General features: G+C 48.0%; 2 protein-coding genes across 8 annotated transcripts in view; one reads left to right on the forward strand and one right to left on the reverse strand.

Annotated features, from left to right (window-relative positions):
• LOC149307958 (nuclear receptor subfamily 6 group A member 1-like) overlaps positions 1-292 on the reverse strand; it is a 56,614-nt gene extending 56,322 nt beyond the window's left edge. For both annotated transcript variants that reach the window (XM_089534751.1, XM_089534750.1), the window contains exon 1: positions 21-292. In XM_089534751.1, coding sequence (XP_089390877.1) covers positions 21-135 — 115 coding nt within the window. In that variant the 5' untranslated portion in view covers positions 136-292. The remainder of the gene's footprint in view (positions 1-20) is intronic.
• Positions 1-19,564, forward strand: part of LOC149307959 (olfactomedin-like protein 2A) — a 41,814-nt gene extending 22,250 nt beyond the window's left edge. For 2 of the 6 annotated variants that reach the window (XM_089534737.1, XM_089534738.1), the window contains 7 exons: positions 11,214-11,477; positions 13,268-13,375; positions 13,973-14,158; positions 15,425-15,692; positions 15,945-16,205; positions 16,565-16,750; positions 16,854-19,564. In XM_089534737.1, the coding sequence (XP_089390863.1) occupies positions 11,241-11,477; positions 13,268-13,375; positions 13,973-14,158; positions 15,425-15,692; positions 15,945-16,205; positions 16,565-16,750; positions 16,854-17,455 (1,848 nt within the window). In that variant the 5' untranslated portion in view covers positions 11,214-11,240 and the 3' untranslated portion in view covers positions 17,456-19,564. Of the gene's footprint in view, positions 1-607; positions 679-4,173; positions 4,346-5,316; positions 5,394-7,519; positions 7,546-11,213; positions 11,478-13,267; positions 13,376-13,972; positions 14,159-15,424; positions 15,693-15,944; positions 16,206-16,564; positions 16,751-16,853 lie in introns of those variants that run through there. The other 4 variants (XM_089534740.1, XM_089534736.1, XM_089534739.1 and 1 more) reach the window with 4 other exon arrangements.
• The last annotated feature ends 800 nt before the right edge of the window (positions 19,565-20,364 follow it).

Below are 20,364 nucleotides of genomic sequence, written 5' to 3' on the forward strand. Positions count from 1 at the left end.
AGAGGGGCTCCTGGACGTACCGTTCTGAGGAGGAGGAGGCGGAGGCGGCGGAGGGGGCGGAGGCGGGGGCAGGGTGGTCCTCCGTGCCGCTGCCGCGTCGGTTCCCAGCGGCGGGGGCTCGGGCTCGAGCTCCATGGCGGTCAGGAGGGCGTGGAGGGCGGCGGAGGCAGGAGCAGCGGCAGTGGCCCAGACAGGTGCCCCCTGCGCCCGACGCCCCGAGCGCCCATCGCAGCCCCCGCCGCTGCCGCCACGCGCCTCGCCCGCGCTCCCTCCCTCCCTCGCGGCGCCTCTCCTGGTATGATTAGGGCTGTTGTTACTCCCCCTCTACACTGACTCGGAAGGGGACGCGTCCGCTCCGCCCGCCCTCCGCCGCCGACTGACTGACTGAGGCCGGCACACACGCCCCTCTCGGCACCGACGCCTTTCTGCGCCTGCGCCGGAGCCTCAAGCTCCGCCTCTTGTCCCCGCTCAAAAGAGACGCCCCTCGCCCACGGCACGCCGGGAAACGTAGTCTGGGGAGAGGCCCTACCACACGCCCTCTCCCTCTACTGCGCGTGCGCAGAGGGCTCCAACGCCTCCTTGGCCTCAGTGTGGGGTTTCCCTCGCGCAGTGCAAGCCGGGAAACGTAGGCGTCGGAGTAAAGGTGCCGCCTCTGGACGAAACCAAAACCCTCCTAAAGTAATTCGCCCCCACTTTCTCCTCCTTAATTGGGCCTCTCTTCCTCCTCCTGAGAGCTAGGCCTCAGCTCTCGTTTCCCTCCTCGCCTTTTTATATTCCACCATTTCTTCTTTCCTCTCCCCCCCATAAAAAAGCATAATGGTTTGGCCCAAATGAGAAAAAGGGCTGGACGTGGGCGGGGCTTGACGTCGCTCAGCCCCGCCCCTCACAATGAATATTAATCGCCGCCCGCTTAATATTAATATCCCCTTGCAACTCTAGGCTCTAGATGCGTCCACATTGGAGAAATAACCCGCTTTGGCGCCGCTTTAACTCTTTTCTGGGTCAAAGCTATGTAATTCTGGGAGTTGGAGTTTGTTTTGGGGCCCAGACTCTTTTAGGGCTTATGGCGGCTCCAAGGCGAACCCATTATGGGGTTTTCTTGGCAAGATTTGTTCAGAGGAGGTTTGAGAGGACACCTGTCTAGGAATCTCTAGGTCCTCCAGTGCAACTCTATGGTCAACGTCAGACAGACACTGGCCATAGAACTGCCCTGGAAGAGCTACAAAGGCCTAGCAGAGCAGTGTTCTCTCTAGCAATCTCTAGGTCTTTCAGTGCTTTAACTTTTAGCTAAAGTTGACCATAGAGTTGCGCTGGAGGACCTAGAGATTCCTAGAGGGAACACATGAATGAAATCCGTGAATAATCACATTTGCAAAAGTCAAAGCTGCAAATGTGGAGGGATAAGTGTATATGAAACTTACACTGTATGACTACGCTCTTCCCTCCACATTTGCGGATTTGACTTTTGCGGATTTAATTAGTCACGGACTTTATTAATATGTTCTCTCTAGGAATCTCTAGGTCCTCCAGTGAAACTCTATGGTCTAAAAGTCACACTGAACTAAAAGTCGCACTGAAAGACCTAGAGAGAATACTCTGCTAGGCCTTTGTATCTCCTCCGGCCCGATTCTCTGGTCAGTGTCTGTCAGATGTTGAGCCCAGAGTTGCCCTGGAGGACCTAGAGGTGATTCCTAGAGAGGCGTCCTCTCAGGTCAAAACATAGTGTTTTTATTATTTGCCCCTAATCCCAACGAATATGGAGGGCCAAGTGTAGATATATCTCAGGTAGCAAGAGGGAAAGAGATGAACAGGAGATGGCAGCATTGGACCCTTCCTCCGCGCTGTCCTCCCCTGGAAAAGGAGTGGAAATAAACATAACAACCTCAAGCTCTTATGGTCAGGGACATTTCAGTTTTCTTTCCTCATGGCAGGCAAAGGTGACCCGCTTGGTCTACTGTTGAAGCATTGGACTGGGACTCTGAGGACCAGGATTCGAATCCCTGCCCGGTCATGGGAGGCTACTGGGTGGCCTTGGGTAAGTCCCGCAATCTCAGCCCAGGCCTTGCCATGAGCTGGAAACGACTCGAAGGCACACAACAACAGGGTGCGCAAACGCTTGGAAATCACCAAACAACGGTGACACCATCATCATCCTCATTGTTGTTGTTGTTATTATTATTATCTCATCTTTTTTTCCCAGTCTGGGACTCAAGGCAGCTTACAAAAGTTAAAACAATTTAAAGATATAGCCATGTTAGTCTGTAGAATTGGCATGTAGCGAGATCTTGTGCACCTTTGAGACTCACTGAAGAAAGAAGTTGGCAGCATGAGCTTTCCTAGACCTAAGTCTACTTCCTCCTGTGGTCCCTCCACGTTTTCTGGAGTTAGGGGTGAAGGACCTATGTCAATCTGGAAAAACTGCACATAAAAAGCACTATTATTTTGTTTGTTTTACCTAGGAGAACCCCTCTCTAGGAATCTCTAGATCCTCCGATGCAACTCTATGGCCAGCATTTGCCAGAATTGGATCCTAGACTCATGCTGGGGAACCTACAAATGCCCAGAGAAGTGTTTTCTCTAGGAATTTCTGGGCTGTCCAGCACAACTCTTATAGTCAACTTCCAGCCAAATTTTCTCTGGAGGACTTAAGAGATTGCTAGAGAGAACATGATATTAATCAATACTGCAAAAGTCAAAGCCACAGATGTGGAGGGTCAACTGTAGGCTTAAGTATACGAAAGCTCATGCTGCCAAGTGTAAAAATATAAATGACACAATTAAAACCAGTTACAAACAGCTACTGACTGCGACAAATAAGCAAAATCTGGATAGACAATACAGCACAGTTCTGCAAAGAAAATATTTTACAACCTCTGCATTTGCACCCACATCTGCTGCGTCCTTGCCAAGCCAAAAGCCCTGCCAGCCCCATAGAAAAAAGGAGAGGGGAGACTTTGGGCCCTCCAGAGATCTTTGCATGCCAGCCCCGGCGCCAGCACTATAATTCCTCCAAAGCCACTCAGCTGTTTACACACCCATGCATGGACTAATTCAATGCACAGATGTTAGGTTGCTTTGAACATGGGCCGAAGAATTGGAGGCGCATCAAGCGGGACCCCGGTTCCTCCGCAGGGCCTGGCTTCTCATGGCACCACTTTGTTCCAGGTTCCTTTCTCTTCTCCCCTAGGCACCTCCCCACCCATTTGTAGTTGGCAAGGGTTGCGGCTATGCATCATGCCACCCACCAGGTTCGGACAGCCGCCCAGAGAAGTCTGCAGAACTTTCCTTTCTCTCCCACTTTGCCAATTCCCCTTGGAGCAGGTGGGCGCTTCTGCACCTGTTGCCAAATACCGATTCCCCAACCACTCCCTGACCACAGCCTTGGCAAGGCATTTTTTAACCCACTCAGCAGGTCAGTGCAAAGGATCACCACCCAAAAAGAAATGCCAGGCAAGAGTCAGATATATAAGGGATTTGGTGTGTGCCTTCAAGTCCTTTCCCTAAGGCAACCTTATCATGGGGTTTTCTTGGCAAGATTTTTCCAAGTGCCATTGCTTTCCCCTGAGGCTGAGAGAGTGTGACTTGCCCAGGGTCACCTCCACGGCTGAGCAGGAATTCGAACCCTGTTCCCTCAGCCCAATGCCCAAACCACTCCACCAGGCTGATAGTCCAAGGCAGTTGGTCTTCCAGATGTTTTGGACTCCAGCTCTTAGAATTCCCAGCTGTTTGATCCAAGCTGCTTGGGGCTTCTGGGAGTTGGTTCAAAAAACAGCAATGTTGGGAACCTCTGGGACTCCAGTGCTTCAACCACTACACTCACAGCTCTGTACTCCAGTCTGCATTCAGGCTGGGGATTCTGGGCTTTGAAGTCCCCAAAAAATCCCTTGGACTTTTTCCTCCTGGTTACCAACGTTTTGCTGCTAATTCTGGGCGAGCCTTTCCTCCCAGCCCTCTGGATTCCCAGGAAGACCCCAACCGGCCTTAGGCAAAGGGACTGCTGGGCTGAGACCCATCCCAAGAGGGAGGGACCCTTGTCCAGGCCAAGGGGGAGGCCAGGCAGGAAGAAAGCCCTCCTTCCTTAAGCCAAGCCTCCTCTTCCTCCTCCTCCTCCTCCTCCTTCCCTCTTGTCCAGCTGGCTGGCTTTGGACGGCTCAGAGCCTGGCAGGAGCCCCAGCAGGACAGAGGGATGGGCAGAAGGAGAAGGAGAAGGAGCAGAGGCTTCCCTGGGAGAGTCCAGTCCCCTCCTGCCATCCCCATGGATCAAGGATGCCTTCGGGGGTCTACCCTCCTGGGCTGGCTCTGCATTGCCCTCCTGGTCACTCTCCATCCAGTGGATGCTGCCAAGGTAGGTGAAGAGCACCCTCAAGGTGGGCACCAAGCCCCTGGATGCCTAGTGTCCTTCCAGGAGAGACCCTCCTCCATGCCAGGCTTCCTTGGGGCCACCACTCTTTCTCTTGCCATGGCTGTTTTGGGTGTGTTGTGTGCTGTGTGGCTTTTGGAGACCCTATCACAAGGTTTTCTGGGCAAGACTGGTTCAGAAGGGGTTTGGCTTTGCTTTCCCCTTAGGCTGAGAGAGTGTGACATTGGTGATTGTGTATCTTCAAGTAGTTCCAGAGTACTGATGGAGACCCTAACTAAGGCAACCCTGTCATGAACCAAGCTGGCCAAGAAAATCATGGGGGGGGGGGGTGTCCTGGCAAGTTTTGTTCAGAGATGGTTTGTTTTATTTAGCCTATCCCTGAGGCTGAGAGAGTGTGGTTGTGCGGGTGCAAGTTGTTTTGGACTCCTGGAGACCCCATCACAGAGTTTTCTTGGCAAGTTTTGTTCAGAGCAGGTTTGCCCTTGCCTTCCTCTGAGGCTAAGAGGATGTGCTCTTTGCTGTGTTGTGTGGGTGCAAGTCACTTTTTAGCTTTCCTATCCCAGGATTTTCTTGGCAAGATATGTTCAGAGGGGGTGTTGACCATGTCTTCCCTTGAGGAGTGTGTGACATTTGTTGTTGTGTGCCTCCAAATCATTTTTGACCTGGTAGATGGGTTTTGGTATTCCGAACTTGTCCCAGGTAAGTTTCTGGCTTTTTAGGGCTATCAAGTCTTTCCATGTTTATGGCTCAACATTGGCATTTTAAGATGTTGAGAGCGGTCTCTGAGCTTGTGCAGAGCACAACTCCTTCGACAAGAAGGTAAATCCAGTCCCACCTGGATTATCTAGGTATTCTCCACGTCGCACCTGCAATTCAGGGTTGCTGCTGCTGTTGATGTTCAATGTGGGCTACACTGCAGGGGTGTCACATCCCATAGGAAAGCACTTCAGGGATGTCAGTGACAAGCAGGGGAAGCCTTGGGCAACTTTTGCCAGTACACTCTCTTCCAGAATTGAAGCAGATATGAGACAAGGTATTGTGGAATTATTATTATTATTATTATTATTATTATTATTATTATTATTATTTTACATGCAGTTGGACACAAAATGTGCAGCTGGGAAGGAAAAATATGTAGTTGGAGAGGTATTAGATGTGTATTTGGGGAGGGGAAAATTGGATAAAAATACAACCCACATACTTGAGCATTTGCTCATTCGGAAGTTAAACAGCATGCAACTGTCTCAATGTTTGGTCGCATTTTGATTCCAGTGTGAGGTTTCTGACAAAACATTCATGCACTTGGGACAATTTACTTGGTCAATAACCACCGGCCAGAGGATGGCATGGCTGCCCATATATGTGGGTTGGAGGAGTAATGGGAAGGGGTGTCTTCCAGTGTCGCAAGCCAGTCTGGACTTGGCCTTGCTCCCAGTCAGTTTTGCACGGTTTGCTCCAGACTCTTTCTCAATCGGATGAGGCTGACTCACCCAATGGCTTTCTGGGGATAGATTAATCCTTCATTTTCACCAATACACTGCCAAAGACAATCAAGGAAGACATGTTTTTCGCCCACGCCGGGGCCACAAGGTGGTGATGCCTTGCATCGGGGCAAGGGAAGCACGCCTCCCCACCCACCACCCTTCATTCAGCCCCCAACTTTTGGGTGCCATTTCCAGCAAAGAACAGGTGTGTGTGTTTATGTTTGCTTGTGCATGCTTGCAATGGGGATAATTTCCTTTCAAAGACTACATTCCTGCAGCAACAGCTAGCTAGTTGTCAGGGCTGACCCTCTCCTTAAGCAAAGGATGGAAAGGTTACTTCTTTGGACCACAATGTGGTCTGAATTCCAAGATCCGCTATTCTACACTATGCCATTGGGTACTATGAGCCAGAAATATTGTCACCATTTTAAGTTGTTGAGCATGGTACTCTTGCAGTTTGTGGGATTTCCAGCTCAGTGTGCTGAATTGATTCATCTGGCATGGAATGATGTTCACCTTAATTTGGTTATAGAGTGTACACCCATTTATTATTATTTTTATTACTATTATTATAGTATTTATACCCCGTTCTTCAGCCAAAAGGCTATCAGACATTTGATGCTCTAAGCAAAATATCTTGGGCTGACCCCATTGGTTGTTCATATCAGAGCAGAACCTTTGATCCATCCAGATGTTTTGGCATATAGCCCCAATATTGTCAAGAGTAAGGGAATTTGATTCCCTGTCCAATTGCATTGCAGAAACCTGCAGCCGCTGTTATAAATCAGGGATGGGATCCAGGGGTGCAATTTACTGTCCGGGAGTAAAATGCATTAATGTCCCACCTGAGCATGGCCACTGCTGCCGTCTTGTCTGCCAGGGCAAGGAACTGGGGCCAGGGCATCAAGAGTCAGATGTCTTCTGAAAGCCACCATGCAGATGCCAGCACTTGGGTGTCAAATTGGAATTAAATCCAGGACTGTGTACTTAAACAGAAGCAGACTGCTGGAAGAGAGGAGACCAGCTTTCTTTCCTTCGTTTTCCCTCCTGGCACTGGTTATGCCAGTTTCATGCCACGTCTGTTTGCAACAAAGGTTTCCGGTGGAGGTTGAAGGAAGGACACAGCAAGAACATTGCTGCAAGCTATGTCTTGGGAAAGATGTCGGGTCCAGACTCAGGGCTGGGAAATGAGGACCAGCCCAGGAATGAGTGGTGTGAGAGTTGTTATTGAAGAGGATTGGTGGCACAAAAGGGCCCTTGGATCAAGCCCTTGTGTGTAGCCCTGTCTTCCAGTCTGGTTTATTAGTTGGAAAGCTGGGTCTATCCATCATTTGAAGCATTCTACAATTCCTCACACTGTTACTCTGGGATATTGTGGGAATATAAAACGGTAGCTAAGCACTACCGACCATCACTGCTTATAGCAATTGGGCAAAACATGACATTAAAATAAAGACAGGCAATAGCAGCAGGGCCTTGATTCACATCCCTTCCATCATTTCAAAGGTGAAATCCAGGATATCTGTGGCCTGACAGCATCAGGTCAAGATGGCCAAGGAGGAGCATCAAGGAGGAGGAACACACAAGCTAGGAGAGGCTGCAGCAGTTTGCTTTTGCTTGAGTTTCCTGGGAATGACAAGACTCTGCTCCTTTCTCTCCCCCTCTGAAATAATTTTGTGCAGACTCCTTTTGCACTTTGAGGTCAGTTTGCAGCAACGGAAATAAGTTGAAGACAAGGGGGGAGAGTAGGAGAGAAACTGGGACATTTTAAAAGCAGCTGAAAAAATGGGTTGGCGGAGGATTAACTGGGACCCTGCCTGCCAAATCAGGACATTGGGAAAGTATGGACCCATCCCTAATAGTTGCCCAAAGATACTTGGAGATGTGCATACAGAGTTGCATGGTGCACAGCAAAGGTGGGAATCATATGACTCTCCAGATGTTTAAGAAGAGCAATTCCTAGCATCCTTCATCCCTGGCTTGGGTTGCTGGGAGTTGCAGCCCAACTACATCTGGGATAGTCTGCATGTTTCCTGCCCTTGGGCTTCAGAAAGGGTGGGAAATCTCTTTCAGCTTGGGGGCCAGTTTCTATTTCAGATAAGTTTATTTTAGGGGGGAGGCGTAATGCAATGATAGATGGGAAAAGAAGAGAAATGGCAATGTATTTTGCCTTAAATCTCCTTTTGCCATTAAATGAGGCTTAGGAGAGGCATTTCAACCTTGTGGCGTGGAAAATACGTTTGCAAAAGTTGGGAATGCAACCAAGGGCTGTGTCACGGAGGAGGAGGTGTGGCTGTATGGGAAATGCCAAAGGGCCAGATTCGGTCCCCAGGGCTTCAGGGTCCACCACACCCTCGAAGGGCAGGAAACTGGAGAAGTTTCTTTCTTCTTGGGCACTTTGCTCTGCCCTGCAGAGCATCTGTCTTCCCACAGTCCCTGCTTGGCTATTTTGGAACAAGAGGGGCATCACACTCAACCCAGCAATATCTACTGGGAGAATGGCTGCCTTCAATGGCTCCTCTAGTCCCAGACCCCCCAAGCAAGTTGTTGATCTTCTCTTTCCAGGATGCCCTGAGAAGCCAATCTGTGGGAAGTTGGGCTCTCTGCCATTTTCTTTGTCTGGAAGTGGGCTAAGCAAACTACCACCGACAGGCGTGGAATCTGCTGTGCAAACTGGGCAAAAAGCAAGGCTGGGAAAGTTGGTCTAGGGGTCTTCCGGGGCCTTTTGCTCCCACTACAGATTTGTGATTTTTGTCTGTTTCCGGAGGGCTTTGATCTGCAACTTTGCCCATCCATTCTGGCACCGAGTCAATGAATTAGATCAAGAGACACCGATTTCATTTCTCCCAGGGATGGATGGAGGCAAAATGAAAGCATTGCCTGCCAAAATAACAACCCCGCACCTGACAAAATGTTCCTTTAGTCTCCAAATTTCTAGCGTTTCTGCATTTGAGCGAGGTGGTTTCTCTCTGCTTTAAAAATCCCAGATGGATGAGTTTGGAGGGCCACTATGGAGTTTATCGCACTGGGGCTAATTTTGACATTTTAAATAAAGTGCATTTAAAGCATCCTGCAAATGAAGTGGAAATGGCGAGTAATTGCACAAATGATGATCACCCGCAATTGAATAAATAATGTGATAGCGGAAATGCGTTGTCGCTGAAATCCCGAAAGTAAAAATATGCGTGTTAATGCTTTTTTGTGACCACTTTAATGGCGGGTTTGGTGCAACATCATGTGAAATCGTTTCATGTAATTACGTGATTTTTGTGGGCTATTCATGGGATAAACTCCCGATCTCCTTCGTGTGATAAACTCCAAAGCAGCCTTGCGTGCCTCAGGGCCACACTTTTCCCCCTGGGTTTTCCTTTTTTCCAAAGTGGCTTAAGGCCAGCTATAATTTTTCAGCTTGTGTCTGTCATCAGCTCCAATACCTAGGAGAGGCAATGTCAGGCCGGGACAAGCAGAATAGGCATTTAATTCCCTCTTTTATGGGACCTGGCATTGAGAGCCTGCCTTGTTCTTCAGACTGAATACTTGGTGGGTCCCTCCAGAGATCTTTTCTTGCTAATGGTGGCGCTGCTAATGGGCGCAACACCCTTTGGTCAAGGAGGTCGAGGGGCAACGCTTGGGCAACGCTTGAAAAAAGGAAGAACAAATGTCAGGCTCATTTTAAAAATAGTAGATCTCTTGCATTTCTCTTGGAGGGCTGGGTCAGCTGGATGCCAGATGAAGTGGTTGGCACACATGGGAGGTAGTCGAAGCTTTTCTGGGCTGCCTTTCCTTGGCAGACATTTCCTTTGAAGTGTTTCTTAAGCAGGTAAAGAGGCTTTAAGCAGAGGCTTAAAGGTGTGCTGGAAGAGGGATGTTAAAGGCACCACCAAGCACAGGGAAAAGGGCTGGGTCCTGGCATCCTTGGTCAAGAATCTAGTAACAGTTTCCCTCAGATTGAGGTTGAGGCTGCATCCACACTGGAGAAGTAACCCAGTTTGGCATGGCTTTAACTGCCCTGGCACAGGGCTATGGTATTCTGGAGTTGGAGTTTGTTGTGGGCCCAGAGCAAAGTAGAGCTCCCAGAATTCCATAGCCTTGAGCCAGAAAGAGTTAAAGCCAAACCAGGTTATTTCTCCAGTGTGGATGCAGCCTGGTTGTGTGAGAGACAGAGAGAGAGTTGGGAGGAGGATGCCGTTCTTCCCAAATTTAGCAGCCGTGTCTCAGGCGGGGGTGCCAGCGTGGGACAACATCCTGCCACCTGGCGCTTTGTGCCAAAAGTTGCTCCTAAATCTGTTGGCTTGATCAAGACTTCCCTCGGTCCAGATTGCAAGTCCGGCCCGTGCGGTTCCTGTTTAAGGAAGCCGTTTCCAAAACACTCCAAAACACTTTTATTCATCTGTATTTGGGGACAGGAGCAAAAAACGTTGTGTGACATGAGTCCTTAGGTTGTCACAGGGAATAGACTTTTACTTTGCTCTGCCCAACAGATCCCAGAAGATCCGATTAATTAGAATCCATTTTAACCTAACCTCCTTCTTCATGTGTTCCTCAGAGGCACTCCAGCCTTCTCAAGCATCTGCTGCTCCCATTAAATGGAGGAAGGATTTGGGAAATCAGGGATGGGGGTGGAATCACTGCAAAAGGAAGCAGTCTGGGGTACATCTGTGGATGAGATAGCAAGACCCCTCTCTCTCCTTTGCCTCCCTTTGGATCACAGCCATGCCAGATCAGGATTTTTCCAGCTTCCGTTTCCACTCCCTATTCCCCTTCTGAGCCTTGTTCAACAAACCTCCCTTTGATCTAAAGCCTTGTTTTCCTGTTTGCTCAGGTGAACAAACTTCCAAACTGACACTGGCTGATGGATTTAGGCTCATCCAATTTGGACAGGGGCCTCCCTCTTTCTTTGCGACTCTCTTTACTTACTTTGAAGACCCAGAAACAATGCATGTTTCGCTCGAGTTTGTTTGCTGTTTCCATTTAAAACTAGCACATCTGCCTGGAGGTGAACCTAAAAGAATCTCAATCTAGCGTCGTCGGTGTGTTATTCTACAGCTCACAATCGGCTGGATTCATGCACCAGCTAAGGAAATGGCAGCTTTAGGGGCACAGGTTATTGAAAATGCAAAAAAAGCAAAATAAGTGCATGAATTAAGAAAATCCCCATTCTATTTTTTCTGGAAAACCTATATCATCGACTAGTAGAGATTCAAGGCAGGATTTCCCAAGAATTTGTGTTATTACCACTTGGTGAGGGATTTACTAAATGGGACATGTGGGGAATCTGGGACACGCACATGGAGCCATGGGGCAGAAAATCCCAGCACTGCTGCATGTCAACCATCATGTCTGCTTTTAAACGCCGCCCCCCTTTACAGGTGTTTGGTGAAACCGACCAGGTGCGCATGACATCCGAAGGTTCAGATTGCCGGTGCAAGTGCATTCTGCGTCCTCTGAGCAAAGATGCCTGTAGCCGCCTCAAGGAGGGCAGTGTCCGGGTGGAGGACTTCTACACGGTGGAGACGGTCAGCTCAGGGGCCGACTGTCGCTGTTCCTGCACCGCCCCACCAGCCTCCCTTAACCCCTGCGAGAACGAATGGAAAATGGAGAAGCTGAAGAAACAGGCTCCCGAACTCCTCAAGGTAACAAAAGCCTTTCAGGTGACGATGGAGGAAGTGTGAGATGTGATGGCCATGCAGGCCTACAGATACACCTTTGCCATATCTTTGGAGGTTCTCAGTAGCAGAGAGTCTTGTCTTGAAAGTAGAAGACCCAAGGGTTCAAGTCTTAGGATATCCAAGGATTCTGCCTGAACTCCACATGTCTTTTCAATACAGCTGCCTTTTAGAACAGACAGTTTTCAAAGAACTGTTTTTTAATTGCTTTTCATCTTTTTGAATGTATATTTGAAATTGCTTTAATATTGTGGTATGTCTCCATGTTCCCCTTTGCATGTTTTAGCAGTATTGGACTTGTTTCAAGTGTAAGCCACCTTGAGTCCTAATTTGGGGGGAAAGGTATGAAATAAATAATTTCTGAGACTGTTATGTATCAAATCATTTCTTTGGTCTGGTTCAATAGCATCTATCATCACCATCATATTTATTTGTAGCACACCTTTTTGCCAAAATTAGGACTTAAGGCAGCTTATACTTGATACAAATCCAATGCAAGAACCATAAGGACTTGAATCTTACCTTATTTTTTTAAAGGAGGGGCTGCAGCTCTGTGATTTTTACATTCAGAAAATCAATTTTCAATCCCCAGCATCTCCACTTACCATGGGGAAAGATTCCCACCTGAAACCCAAAAGCAGTAGATGGACCAATGGTCCTATCTTCCTATATGTGTCCTGTTTTAAGTCATGGGTGAGCAAACCACAGTCTAATTTCAAGAATTATCCTTGAATTATCAGGTCAGGCCTCTGGCAAGAGCAGACTGCTAATCCATCTTTGAGCAGCAAGGAGGAAAAAAGAGGGGACTGGGAGAGAGGCAGAAGAAGGAGGAGGTGAGGGAGGAAAAGGAAAAGGTCGCAGAAAGGAAAAAGAGGACTAGCAGAGAGAAAGAGGGGGAGAAAGGACTTCCTTTTGGTCTCATCCTGCCTGCAGGTGGCTTTGTCCCCAGGGATCCAGAATAGAAATGCTGGAGCCTCAAACACACCCAAAAATGACTAGCCTGGGATGAGGCCCTGCCCCTGACATTATCTTGCAAAACTGAACTGCCAAGACTCCTATGTGAGTTGACCCTCCTTAGGCATTATGAACCAGAAGTTCGTAACTTAGCACAATGATCAAGCATTAAGCAATAGCAAGACAGTGGTTGTCATTGAGTCCTCCTCCCAGGCTCATAATGAAGACTGTCTGCAATCTGTTCTGTGTGGGAGGAAGTTACACGGGACGCATGGATCGCATTCCTGAATGGACATTGTGCGTGTAAGAAGAGTCTTCATATTTAAGTGTGTTTCAGTAATAATGGGCGAGGAGAGTAATTTGCCTTCCTTGCAAGCAGGCAAAATTATTAGCAGCCTATTTGTAGTGTTAAAGGCCCTCCCTATCTTAAGAACCATTCTGGGGGCCTTATTTCATCCTACCAGGCCTTGGTATGTGGCCACCAACCATTTACACCTAAAGGAATGAGAGAAGCATTTCCCACCTTTGTCTTAAAAGTTCTACTCCTCATTCCTAGAAGCAGGAGGGCTCTAAAACATGTATGTGAATGTTGTTTGGATGTTCTTTATGGTGGCAAGGGCCGGCACTGAGTAGGTAGATTTGTGCTCTTTTTTGCGTCATGGTCTTGGTCTGAATGGAAGGATGCGATGGGACGCTGAAAGGAAAAGGAACAAGTGGGAATATGCTGCTCAAGTCTCTGTAGGTTAACTCAGAACCCATGGATTGTTCTTGTTCTTGCACTCCCCATGCTGTCTACCATGAAGTTGCAGTCCATGGTTGACCTGCTTGAAGGAACCCTCTACAGTATGGACATGATGAAAGTCCATTCGTACATTAACAAGGTGGTGGCACAGATGAACACCCTTGAAGAGGTAAGAAAGGGTGAAGATTTTTTTTTTTGGGGGGGGGGGTGAAAGAAGGAATCCAAAAGGTTGGAGCTAATGCTTCCTCTGCTCAGTCAGAACTTAGAAAAGTTCCTGGGAGGATTCTCACACAGATTTCCAAACTCTGGTCCTGGCACAGCTTACTCAAGGATCTCTTTGTCCCAATGAGAAATGCAAAAGGCAGCAATAGATTATTCCTTGAGGCATCGGTGAGAATGGATTGCACCACCCCATACTTCTCTTTGAATCATAATGTTGGAAAGGCTCCTTAAGGGCCATCTAATCCAACTCCCTGCCATGGAGGAATCCACTGCTGAAGCACCCCTTTTCTTCAAGTGGGATTAATTAGAGCTTGGAAATATTCCTTTTTTTGGGGGGGGGGGACTACAACTCCCATATTGTCTAGGACTCTCTGAGATCCTAGGACCTCCAAGTCCTTAAAAAGTAATATTTCCAAGTTTGGATAATAGCACTGAGCCTGCTGGCACCAGTTGTCCTGGGCAGCTGGGCAGCAGCTGGGGAGACACAGAGGAGTTTCATGTTTCCCCCAACTTCCCCTCCTTTTCCTCCTCCGCCTTGCCATAGACCATCAAGACAAACCTGAGCCGTGAGAACGACTTCATGAAAGAGAGCGTCCTGCACCTAAGCAACCAGATGAAGCGTTACGAGAATTATTCGGACATCATGATGGGCATTAAGAAAGAGCTGTCCAGCCTAGGCTACCAGCTTCTGCAGAAAGATGCTGCTGCAGCCCCAGAACATAAAGCACAGGTTAGTCATGTCTTCCTACCATCTGACCCATCCTTGCCAACCACCAGGATTGGAAGCTTCATGCATTCTGTCACACCTGTGATTTAACTCCAAATAAATGCCTCCCAAACTGCAGCCATGCTTTGGGGACCAAGGCAGGGCCTAAAATTGTGTGTGGGATAAAACAATTCCCAATTGTTGCCTTGGCCCAATTAAGGAGCATTTTGGTGAAGAAAAATGGAAATTTATATTTTGGGGATGGGGAAAATAGAAGAGATAGCCCCCCACAGCCCCCTTGAGGATCTCTGTGTCCCCCTAACCTCCAACAGTTGACTATCCTTGGAGTTAAAGAGCCCAGTTGTGAAGAAGAAGAACAAAGTTCTTCCCTCATCACCTCCTGAATCTAAAGTCGAAGGCTTTCATGGCTGGCATCGATAGTTTTTTGTGGGTTTTTCGGGCTATGTGGCCATGTTCCAGAAAAGTTTCTTCCTGACGTTTCGCCAGCATCTGTAGCTAGCATCTTCAGCCACAGATGCTGGCGAAATGTCAGGAAGAAACTTTTCTGGAACATGGCCACATAGCCCGAAAAACCCACAAAAAACCTCCTGAATCTCCCAATATCTGATATCATCTGGGTAAAAATGTGGGCAATCAAGCTGTTAAAACTTAGTGACACTGTAAGGTTGAAAAGGGCTTTGCACTGAAGACTTTTGCGCTACTGTCAGTTGTATTTTGCATTTCAATTATTTTTTACTGATTCATTTTATTAGTTAGCTAATTTGAGTGCCACCACTCCCAGAACGGGTCACAGGGGTGCAGAAAGGAGGGTGAATATTTTTGGAAGTGCACCACAACTCCCAAGCACTTTAATGTGACCTTGGACAGAAGGCAAACGTACCATTGGCACTGACCAGCCTGTGCCACACAATCTACACTCCTTGTTGCTTTGGAACAATTGTGCTAACAGCTGCTCCTCTTTCTCCTCCTTATTGCCCTTTGGGCCAGCTGTTCACTTCTCTAAAGTGCCAAGAATTCAAGACGCCAAGCCATGATGGCCTAGAACACATTTCTCATTTTTTGAAAGCCTGAGATGTAGATATGGGTCAGACAGCTTCCTTGGCTGGTGTGATCTTTCACTGAAATTCCCTACAAGTAAGATGAGATCAGTAACTTCTTTGCCCTAGAAAGTGAACTACCTCCATTGCCTCCTTTATGGTGCCCTGCCATGCTACCTCTACCCATAATTATTGTTCCTTGGTCTCCCGAACTAATCAGTTTTCTTCTTAGGACACGTCTGGTGGCAAAAGCAAGGATGGAACTGGGAAGTATTCTGGCCCTAGGAAGAGCCTGGGGGACAAACCCACCCCAAGGACCTCCAAGGAGAAGCATCCCAAAGGAGAGAAGCAAAGGAAGGAGAGCAGCAAAAGCCGGACGGTTACAACACAGCCGACTGCCAAGCCCAGATCTTTGGGTCACCAGCAGGCGGTGATCCGAGGGATCACTTACTACAAAGCTGGGCATCGGGAAGAAGCAGAAGAGCTGGTGAGCAACCGGGGTGAGTAGTAAAAAGAGGGGCTTGGATGGAGTGGGACTGTGAAGCCATCTGGAGGACTTGGAAAGTCAGCCAAGGTATTTGGGCAACAGGGCAGAAAATGCCACAAGTATTTCTCTCCATGTCTAGCAATGCCAATACAAAAACCAAAAAATAAATGATAACCATTTGCTTCCCATTTGTGACACTCCAAATCTGCTGCTGGAAACACCACCACCCTAAAGGTAGAGACAGCTCTGTGATTGTTCTTTGCAGAGACTTCTATAAAGGAAGCCACAAATGTGGAACAGCAAGAGGAGGGCAAAGCTTCTGATTCTGCCCATCCAGCTGAAGTGCTCCAACCAAGGGCAGGAGAAAACCCAGTAACAGCTTCCCATCCCAGTACTACCAGTACAACCACCCAAGCGCCCACCACCACTTCATCTCCTAGGACCAGCAGCCGAGGTCTCCCAGGCACTGGTCTGCCCATTGGAGAGCGTGGTGGCGTTACTGAGGGGCCTGCGACCCCCAACCATGGTAAGTACAAAGGCAATGATGGCTGGGGGAGTTTGGGTGTGGCAATCCAAATAAGAAACGGGTTTTTTCCAAGCTCTGGTTCCAAGTAACTTTGGAGAAATCCAAGGAGCTGGCAAATTTTAGAACTGAAGAAGAAATGGTTAAAGTGAATATGTTCTTCCTAGCTTGTTAAAATTATCAACACCAAGGTTAGAATTCAAAATGTTAATCAGTACAACACCAACAAACTAGAGGTGGGAATACTGTGGCTACCTAGATGTTGCCAAACACCAGTGTTTCCAAGTCAGGGGGGACAAAGGCACTATTTTGACTCCCCATGGCAAGCCCCAAAATGTTCTCTCTCTGTTTTGGCTTTTCAGTTCGTGAAGCAGAGTGTGAAGGAACTCTGGAAGCCATTGAAGCCCCTGAGAAGCAGCACAGCTACGGGCGCAATGAGGGGGCCTGGATGAAAGACCCTGCCGCTAAGGATGAACGCATCTATGTCACCAACTACTACTATGGGAACAGCCTGGTGGAGTTCAGAAACCTGGACAACTTCAAACAAGGTGAGGAGGGGGTGAGATAAGTCAAAAGAGGAGGAGCTACCTGGATGGTGGGTGGGACTTCAAAATGGTATGGGTTCAAGAGTGCCCCTATGTTTTGTCTCAGGGCGTTGGAGCAACCTTTACAAGCTGCCGTACAACTGGATCGGGACTGGTCATGTGGTGTTCCAGGGCGCTTTCTACTACAACCGGGCCTTCACCAAGAACATCATCAAGTATGACTTGCGGCAGCGCTTTGTGGCAGCCTGGTCCATGCTGCACGACGTGGTGTACGAGGACACCACGCCGTGGAAGTGGCGAGGCCACTCGGACATTGACTTTGCCGTGGACGAGAGTGGCTTGTGGGTGATCTACCCGGCGGTGGACTATGACTACACCCAGCAGGAGGTGATTGTGGTGAGCAGGCTGGATCCTGGAGATCTGTCGGTCCGCAGGGAGACCACCTGGAAAACGGGGCTGAAACGCAACTCATACGGGAACTGCTTCATCATCTGTGGGATCCTCTATGCTGTGGACGAGTACAACACCAAGGAAGGCCAGGTGACCTACGCCTATGACACCCACACAGACACTGAGGCCAACCCTAAGCTCCCTTTCGTCAATGAGTTTGCCTTCACCACACAGATTGACTATAACCCAAAGGAGAAGGTCCTCTATGCTTGGGACAATGGCCACCAGGTCACCTACAGACTACGCTTTGTGTCTTGAGTGTCTAGCCCTCCAGAATGGGTCATGTGCAGGTATTATGAGCTTCCTCCCCCCCACAGTCTCAGATGAAGGGCCATCCTTGGTCCTTGGATGGACTAAACCAATAGCAGTCCTTGGAGTGTAAAGCTGTGCATGGCTCAGCTGGTGTCACCTGTCACAATAGCTTCCCAGAGAGTGGGTCACCATCTCTGAGAGCTCCCAAGGGGTTGGCGAAGAGGAAAAGCAAGAGGAAGGGAAGCATCTCACATTAGCATTTTCCCCATTGTTAAGCCTCCCACCTTAAGGTCTTGCTTCTTCAAAGATGTTCTGGTAGAGTGTGTATATATGTATGCAGATATATATGTGTGTGTGTGTGAAAGTAAGTTGTGCTGGTCCATGAGTAAACCCAAAATCCACAGTTGAGTCTTGACTTCATTGGGACCAACCAAAGTTGAACAAAACTGTGCAAGCTTTTGAGTTCCCCAGAGATCTTTTCATCAGGTTAGGCCTTTCTTTTTGGTACCACTTAGTCAGATGAAGAACCCTGGCCAACCTGAAAACTTGCACACTTCCTAAATGAACGTATGATCCAACTATGGATTTTGTTTTAACTGAAGTGTGTTACTTCCACTATTTATTGGGGCAGGATGTTGACCAGATCTGTCAAAATGGCAAATTCATTCCGCTGAAAGCAGGTCGCAAGCAACACCTGCAGAAGTTCTCCCTTCTATACAACTATTAGTTTCACTCTGGCAACCCTACTTACTGGAAGAGTTGTGTGCCCCAGATGATAAAGATGCTGGGAAATGGTAGCAAGGCATGGAAGACAGAGTTGTGTACAAAGCATAGCAAAATTCCATTTTTGGACGCCACACCTCTCAAAAAAAGAACTTTGCCAGCTTCTCATTGTGAACCGTGAGGCCTACCCTGCACCCCTTAAGCTAGCCTTCCAGAGCGGCAGAAGGCACAAACCCAGAATTGAAGAAAAATTCACCTATCAACCCAGTTGCCCTTTCTGCATGGAACAGAAAAAAGGGAACTCCCAGACTTCCTTTGTGTTATGTGCCTCTTTCTTCCGAGGGAGCACATCTCTCTTCGCCCTCCCCTTTTTCCTCCAGGGAATAAAATGAAAGCTGGACTTTGGCACTGGGACAATCTTGGGTTGTTTAAATGTATGGGAATTTGGCATTGCTCACGATTCAATGCTGCGACTGGGCTTAAAGCTAAATGATACCCCACGGAGAGAAAGCAGGGGGAGGCAGCCGACGGGTTTGCTATTAGACAGCTGGATCGACTGTTGGGGAGAGGAACCGTTGTTAGAAGTGGGCCTGTAGGCGGTTGGATTCATTCAATATAATAAGTATCTTGTGTTCCCGCACCTACTTTCTCCCAAGTGCTCTCACATGTTCAGTCAAGCTCACACTTTCTGTGGGTTGAATGTTTGGTTTGTTCATCATGGCAGCCTGGTGTTGTTGTGTGCCTTCAAGTTGTGTCTGATTGACGGTGACCCTAAGGCAAACTGATCACGAGGTTAGATTTCAGAAAGGGTTTGCCATTACCTTTAAGGATGAGAGAGTGTGACTTGGCCAAGGTGGTTTTCTGTGGCCAAGCAGGGAATCGAACCCTGGTCTCCTAGAGGTCTAGTCTAAATGGCAGCCTGGGGTAATTTAAGGTATTGAGATGGGCAATTTTATTCTCCCTTGAGAAGTTTTGGACTTCTTCCAGAATCTCCAGCCTGTATGGCCAGTATTAAGATATTATGGGAGTTGTAGTCCAAAACATCTGATGTGTAGGAGGTTGCTCACACCAAGGTATGGCGGTGTTAGTATTCATAAGTGGGGAGAAAAAAAGGGGTATCCTTTTGTGGTGGGTTTCTGACACTCTCACTTTACATTTTCAAACTTAAGGACTAGAAACTTTGAAATACAGGCATTTTCTGGATTGTATCTCTCTGCTGTGTTTTCCCATGCAGCCAAGGCTTGGACAAGGGACAATCCCATTAGGTTTAGGATTTCCTCTGATTTCAAACGTATCTGCTCTCCACACATTGCTAATGCTAAAAGGAAGCTAGGAGGGAGAGAGGACGGGCGGGTTCGGGTTTTGCATGATAATACTAATATTTTCACTTCTGTGTGTCTGAAAATGAATTAAATTTTTAAACAAAACTAAATACTGCACCGAGATTTATTTCCCTGATGTCAATATTTTCTTCCTCCTACAAGTTATTATTTCCAGGAACTTAAAAAAAATAATGTTTGGCTTTAAAAACTCAAGGTAATGGGAGTCCTTTTTAAAATCGCTGCAAATTAATATGAAATAAATCCCACACCACAAGGAATGAATACAGTCTTAATCAGAAACCACATACACACAATTCTCTTTCATTTCTTTAGTTTACGTCATTTGGAGCTGAAGTCCCTTTCTTCATTACCCAATCCTGCCATGGTTCAATGCTATGAAATTCTGGGATTGGTAGTTTTGTGAGATATTTAGCTGCTTCTGTCAGAGCACTCTGGTACCACAACAAACTCTAAATCCCAGGATTGCTTAAGGTGGGAGCCGTGACAATTAAAGCTGTGTCAAGCTGCATTATTTCTGCAGTGCAGACCAAGTCTGGGATTCTGCTCTTTGGCTGCAACAGATGCGCAAAGGGCAAAAGTCTCTTGCTCAGGATGAGCTCATTCCTTCCAAGGAGAAGAGGAGGCTCTTCAGTCGTCTCTCAGACCAGACCAGTCCCCTGAGCGCTCAACACGCCACAAAAAGTTGGAAGGGGGAAAGATTTGGCCTCTGCCCCCTGGCACAGCAGCCCTTTTGTTGTCTCGGCCACAGATGGTGCCAGGGGTGTGTGCTGGCCCTCCCGAGATGCCTTTGTGCATGGCACACAATCGGCCCCTTCTCATGGGACAAGCCCTTGCCAGATACAGCCTCCT

This window comes from Sceloporus occidentalis, unplaced genomic scaffold (assembly GCF_023333645.1).
Source record: "Sceloporus occidentalis isolate IW3139 unplaced genomic scaffold, rSceOcc1.0.p SCAF_8, whole genome shotgun sequence".
In the NCBI taxonomy this organism is placed as follows: Eukaryota; Metazoa; Chordata; class Lepidosauria; order Squamata; family Phrynosomatidae; genus Sceloporus; species Sceloporus occidentalis.